This window comes from Labeo rohita, unplaced genomic scaffold, assembly GCF_022985175.1.
Source record: "Labeo rohita strain BAU-BD-2019 unplaced genomic scaffold, IGBB_LRoh.1.0 scaffold_1542, whole genome shotgun sequence".
NCBI lineage: Eukaryota > Metazoa > Chordata > Actinopteri > Cypriniformes > Cyprinidae > Labeo > Labeo rohita.
In genome coordinates this window covers 11,040-17,899 of record NW_026127717.1, presented here as the reverse complement: position 1 = coordinate 17,899, position 6,860 = coordinate 11,040, and the positions used below count along the sequence as shown (strand labels likewise).

At 37.5% G+C, this 6,860-nt stretch overlaps 1 protein-coding gene across 1 annotated transcript; it reads right to left on the bottom strand.

The window, feature by feature from the left end:
* Positions 1–2,343: 2,343 nt before the first annotated feature.
* On the bottom strand, positions 2,344–6,627 carry LOC127158524 (nuclear factor 7, brain-like). The gene is made up of 6 exons (XM_051101608.1): positions 5,991–6,627; positions 5,778–5,873; positions 5,388–5,618; positions 5,275–5,297; positions 5,075–5,193; positions 2,344–4,450 (listed from the first exon to the last, which is right to left on the bottom strand). Exons 1-6 carry the CDS (start codon positions 6,384–6,386, stop codon positions 3,945–3,947), a joined length of 1,371 nt encoding a protein of 456 aa, XP_050957565.1. The 5' UTR covers positions 6,387–6,627; the 3' UTR covers positions 2,344–3,944.
* Between the last annotated feature and the right edge of the window lie 233 nt (positions 6,628–6,860).

Genomic DNA, 6,860 nt, shown 5'->3' with positions numbered 1-6,860 from the left:
GTTTCCATTGTTATGCTGATGATACTCAACTATATATCTCAACAAGACCAGATGAAACTTCTGAATTATCAAAGTTAACAGAGTGTGTTAAAAATGTAAAAGATTGGATGACCAATAATTTTCTGCTATTAAATTCAGATAAGACAGAGATATTACTTATTGGACCTAAAAACAATACACAGAATCTTTTGACTTACAATTTACAACTAGACAGATGTACTGTTACTTCCACTACAGTCAAAAGCCTGGGTGTTATATTAGACAGCAACTTGTCTTTTGAAAATCATATTTCTCATGTTCCAAAAACAGCATTCTTCCATCTTAGAAACATTGCCAAGCTGCGAAACATGTGACCTGTTTCTGATGCAGAAAAGCTAGTTCACGCATTCATGAGCTCTAGACTGGACTATTGTAATGCACTACTAGGTGTTTGTCCTGCATCTTCAATAAACAAGCTACAGATAGTCCAAAATGCAGCTGCTAGAGTCCTTACCAGGTCAAGAAAATATGATCATATTACCCCAATTTTAAAGTCTCTGCACTGGCTACCTATTAGGTTCTGCATCAGCTACAAAATAGCACTTCTTACCTATAAGGCACTTAACGGTTTAGCTCCTGCGTACCTAACTAGTCTTCTACCACGCTACAATCCATCACGCTCCCTAAGGTCACAAAACTCTGGACTGTTGGTAGTTCCTAGGATAGCAAAGTCCACTAAAGGAGGTAGAGCTTTTTCACATTTGGCTCCCAAACTCTGGAACAGCCTTCCTGATAACATTCAGTGTTCAGACACACTGTCTCTGTTTAAATCTAGATTAAAGACACATCTCTTCAAATCATTTAAATAATGCATCTCAAAAACTTTTTTCCTGCAGCTATATCTGATCAAATGTTCATTATTAATCTTTTAGCTCTGGTTTAACAAATCTTCCTTTTCTTAGTTTGAACAGCAGCTACACTAATTATGTTCCTATTTGTTCTCTGTTTCTGTCATGGGATTGACATCCCATGGTAACTAGGAATTCACAAGCTCCAGTGTGGATCCAGAACACTTAAGAAGAGATGATGTCAACCCCTCAGAGGACTTCAGATGATGCCAACCCTGAAAACATACAGCACTACCGAATTCTGCTACTAATTTATAGTGTCCTTTGTCTGTTTGATTACGTCATTAATTGATCTTTACCACACATCTCTGCCATATGTACATCAAGCTACTACTACATATATTGTAAAAATGTCAATTTGGTGTAAAGCTGCTTTGCAACGATATGTATCGTGAAAAGCGCTATACAAACAAATTTGAATTGAATTGAATTGAATTGTTTTCTGCCATAGTTTTGTTTCGTTTCATTGCCATAGTTTTTGCCAAGTTTCATAGCCTTGTTCATTTGTCACTTTGGACTGCTCTCTCTTGGATTTTCACCTTCTGCCTGTTTAATTGGATTCGTCTTTTGTCTTGCCTATGTGTTACTGTTTTGTTTGGATATCGACCCTGCCTGTCTTGACTACGCTGTGTTTATTAAAGCTCGCATCTGGATCTATCACGCTTTCTACGAGTCCTGTTACATACAGGAGACAACTTCAACACACATCAACATCAACGCAAGACAAAGCAACAGAGGAAAACCCAGGGCTTATAAAGATTGAAACATAATCAGTGGAAACATAAGCAGGTGCAGGGATAATTAACAATCAAACTAAACAAGAACAGGAAAATTACCAAATAAGGAAAACAGGAAAATCCGTGTAACATTCGTCCATTCGTTTTGTGATTTAATATTGAAATAAGAAACAAGAGAAAATGGCTCTTTTTTTGTTTTAAATTTTTTTAATCCAGAAAAACGAAAAACAAGAATTCAGCTTGATTTTTTGTTTTTCATTCAGGGGTGAAAAAGTAAATAAACAGCTTAAATATTCGATTTCCACACGTGGGTGGAACGAAACGCCCCTTTCTGCTGATTGGTCAGCCAAAGATCAAACCGCGCCCCCGTCAGTTCTTCCGCAGTTTCGCACAGAATAATAGTCCTCCGCTGCTGCAGTTGAACGGATAATTACTGCAACTACATTTAATCTTTTTCTCATCAACAACCACACTAACGATGGTTCGACACAACCCGTACTGGGGCAGAGCCTAAAGAGGGCTTTCTTCTGTGTAGACATAAATTTACTTACCCTAGTTGGCAGGGTTTGATGGCACATTAAAAAAATAAATAAATAAAAGTGAAAGTCATGATTCTCTGCCATTAAAAGTGCAAGCAGAACATTTAGTTAGTTAGTTATGTAGTTATTTATTTAGATATTTCCAATGAATAAATAAGTAAATAAATAGATTGGTAAATAAATAAATCAGATAATAACAAGGTGATTAGGCCTAACCTATAGTTCATGCAGTTCCAATAAGTTGCAATGGGTTAAATAAACGCGCCCTGTCAAGTACAGACCAGTAGTGAAGTGTAAATACACAGCAGTCATAACTTTGTTTTTGCTGAGTTTATTTCATTAATATTGGGTAATAATTGTTGTCAAATAATTGATTATTTTCTCTGCCAACTAAACTTCCAGAGCAAGTCCTTGTGCCTTTTCTCCGCGCTGTCATTGTACACATAAACATTAACATTTACGTCACCTCACTTTATGGCAAATCCTTAAATAAATGGTATTCAGAAAACAATTAGTTCCATTATAAACAACATTTCTTCCAACATATATATAAACGTATTTTAACACATATTGGACTTGCATCTCTCATTCGGTCCAAAGTGTCTATAACCTGTTTGTGATTTACCTGCTAAAATATTTTTGTAAAGAAGGCTTCTTCAGTTGGGTCCCAATATGCAAGTAAAATAACCGTCAGAAACTATACAAGTGATGATACCTTTAGCCTATAGGCTACTATACAACATACACATTTAATTAATCATAATAACGTTTAATATGTTTGGTTGACAGTGTTTTACTTTGATAATAAACAGTGCTCTGATTGTGTGAGCGCGCGAGGCGCCAGCACCGTCACTTCAATTTCTTTCCTCAGCAGCGGAAACAACTTAATACTCGGTCATTTACAGTCATACAGATAAGAGCAGGACATCATTCGAAACGAAAAAAATGTCTTTTTGTGTAAAATAAAAACGACTGCAAAATTCATCCCACTGAAAAATATAGAAAACAACAGAATGCGCTGCTTTCGTCTCCTTGAACATCTTTCTGGTGACACAAACATGAACCAAAACACAACTGACAAAACTCTCTATGCAGTAGCACATTTACATTGTCATCCTCAATCCCCAATTATAGGCAATAACCCAAATCCGTTCGGATTTCCATTCCTCGAGAAAAAAAAATAAATAAATAATGTTGTATATCTATTGTTCCAAACTGGAGAGTTGTGAGTAAAGTTATGTTTGAACAATAGTTTCAATAAGGCAGCACTTGCTGATGGAAGTTTCACTGACAATGAGGTTCATCCAAATCACAAAGCAGAAAGAAATTAATTCCATCTAGTATTTTAAAGATTGCATTGTTTATTACAAATAAATGATTTTAAGAGACACTGCTTGCGTCATATGCGACTGATTCTCTAAAAAGAATCGGGGATCGTTTTTTTTTTATTCCACTACTTTGGTCATGAAATCATCCAGCAGCTCTGGGTGTTGCTATGCAGTTGCTAGGGTGTTATGAGTGGTTGCTAGGTGGTTGCTATGTTGTTGCTAGGGTGTGATGGGCAGGGATTTGTGACACATCACTGTTACTCATTGGTCAGATATGATTAAGATGATTTTTTTGAACCCTTCATCACGTGTCTTAATTTCTCATTTTTAAAGATGAATAAATGTCCTTGTTTTGTGATCTGATGTTCAGATCAACAGTCTCTTACTCATGTGATCTGGATTAAATATTAAAACATGATGAAAGATGAAAGCAGGAAGATCCAGACCTACAGATTACTGACTACTGACAGGTAAGATCTTCAGAGAGAAAGAATCATCATAATTATAGAAGAATGGTGTGAGTGTGTCAGTGAAGGTGGTTGTGAATGTGTGTAGATGTGTGTTAGTTACAGGATCAGAGAATGACACCATTCCTCCGTCATAGTCCAGATTCACTCTCACACGATCAAGATCCTGTTTAACACGAAAACCAGAACCTAAAGACAGTCTATACGGATTGTACCACACAAACCAGACACCAGTGTTGAAGAAATCCTGTCCCTTCCTCTGGTTTGATGCTGTAGTTACTCCAATTCTCCAGCATTTACTCTGTTTAACCTCCACATCCCAGCAGTGTGTTCCTGAGCTCAAACCCTCTGAACCCAGAACACAGAAACACTGGTCAAATCTCTCTGGATTATCAGGAACAGGTTGTTTGTTCTCGCTGTTTATCACACTGGTCAGATCATCAGACACCATGAGATCTGGATTTGCCGTGTTTGGATCCAGAATGACAGGAGCTGATGAGACACAATCAACAGATGCTGTTATTCTGATGTTCATATAATGATCAAGAGTGAACCCAACACACATGATTATGAATTATGACAAACACATCAGACATTTTCATCACTGTCAGTCATTCTCTGTCTGATTATCAATACTGAAAGTTCAATCACAAACACCGAAACAGATTCATTTCATTCACGCTTTCATTTATATTCAATTATAGTGAGAAACTGATTTTTATACAAAATATCACATTTAAACAGAACTTTACACACTGATTTCATACTAATCAAGATAAACTATAATAATATAAAATAAATAATTTTCATGTCCATACATTTTTTATCCAAACTGAAATAAAATTATATATTAAAAATGAAGCAAAATAGTTTTTTACAGTAATGAAATGACAAAGGTATTATTAGTTATTTAAATTAAAATGATATATATGAAGTCAAAAATGAGAGTCCAGCACACTGAATTGTGGGACTGATTATTTGTGAAAGTGATGTGCTGATTGTGGTGCAGTAGATGATCTGGTTGTTCACACATAATGCTGAAATCTGTCAATATCACATCATCATCATTTCCAGTGTGTGTGTTTAAGAGCTCAGATCTTCTGCAGTCAGACTCACTGTTCTGGACGACGTCCTGCATCTTCTTCCAGACTCTGAACGACAGGTTGCCCAAGTAACGCGGCACTCGAATCAAAGCTCCAGAAGGCGTCTGTGGATCCGGCTGTGAGATCTGGACTCTGGAAGAACATTCAGGAGTCAGAACTGCAGTGGCTTTGGATCAGAAGCAGAGAGACCAGAGACACCAGCAGATCACTCACCTTTCCATTGAGACTGGAAACTCCTGCAGAACAAACACACCATTGATCATAAACAACTCAATCAATCAATCAATTAATCAATCAATCAATCAATCAATCATCTGAAATCAGACCTTCAGAAAGCAGACGTCACTGGTGTTCATCATCTCCTCCGTGTCTTTGATTGTGTGTGAAAGAGCTGAGATGTGTCTGTTGATCTCCTCCAGCTTCTCCTTCATCCTCTGCTTCTTCTGCTCCTCTTCCTCCCTCAGTGCAGTGATTGTAGCTTCTTCTTCATCTCTGAGAAACTGATGAAGCTTCTCAAACTGCTGTTTAATCTGACGCTCTGTGTGCTCAGCTTGAGACTGAAATCAAAGCACATTCACTTCAATCATCTCCATCAACACAATCCCATCATTCACATCTGAGAGAAACTAATCCATTATATTAAATATATCAGATCATAACTGTATATAGTGATCCTACAGCTGCAATCACAATGACTCTCCATTCTGTTTCCTCACCTTGATGTGTTCAGCTGTTTTCTCAAACTCTCCTTTCATTTCTTCATTGTGTTTTAGTTTGTCCTGTAATGATTTCAGTGCTGTATTGAGCTCCTCCTAGAATTAAACAAGATAAAAACACATAAAACACCAGATTACAGTGAAACAAGAAGAGAAGACGATACAGTGACATGATCATATAATGAAGTTGAAGATAAAAGTCGTTTCTCTCACCTTATATGACGAAACCACTTCAGTGATGGGTCTGAATTTATGATAGTGGTGTTTTTGTGAATTCATACACACTACACACACCGGCTGTTTGTCCTCCAGACAGAAGAGTTTGAGTTTCTCACTGTGTAAACTGCAGATCTCCTCAGATCCTGATGAACGCCTCTCATTTCTCTCCTTCAGGAACGACTCACACAAGTTTTTTAACACAAGATTAGGAGGAGAAAAATCTTTTGAGGATCTTCTCCTGCAGACAGGACACTCCTGAGTCTTCTTGGTTCTCCAGAACTGTTGAAGACACTCTTTACAGACACTGTGACTACATGATAAAACAACAGGATTCTTGAAGATTTCCTGACATACAGGACAAGAAAAATCATCTTCAGACAGTGACGCCATTTTCACTCTTTGAGCTCCAGCGATCTAAACTTTACTTTCACTTTCTGAACTACAGTTAGAAAAACGAATCACCAGAAGAATCACCAAAGATCTACTGTCTATTCAGAAACAAACTGAACAAAAATCCTTCTGTAAAGTGTTTTTCTTGGTTCTTCACTGATGACTGATTCTTTATTGGTTTTGTCAGTAGAGAAGAGAAGAGTCGTGACAGAAAGGAAAAAGAACTAGGGCTGGAAATCGATTCCCCAGCAAACAGGGAACCTCCTCCGGACGTTGCGAATGCCAGTTTAGGTCCGCATTACGTCCGCTTTGGACGTTCTGAGGACATTCGTCTGAGTCATGCAGTTTGCGAACGTCCCCGTTTAGTCCATCATCTGCCATTTCCATAACAACACTTGAAAAATCCAGTCGCCCATGCTTGGGCTTTATCATTAGACCTGACACCTTGCAACTCAGGCAAGGTTCATTAAATTA

Coding starts and splice junctions, on each gene's coding strand:
- LOC127158524 (XM_051101608.1), bottom strand. CDS start 6,386: ATGGCGTCACTGTCTGAAGATGATTTTTCTTGTCCTGTATGTCAGGAA. Junction 5,194..5,274: donor TTTCCAGTCTCAATGGAAAG/GTGAGTGATCTG, acceptor ATGTTCTTCCAG/AGTCCAGATCTCACAGCCGG. Junction 4,451..5,074: donor GCAGGACGTCGTCCAGAACA/GTGAGTCTGACT, acceptor GTGTCTCATCAG/CTCCTGTCATTCTGGATCCA.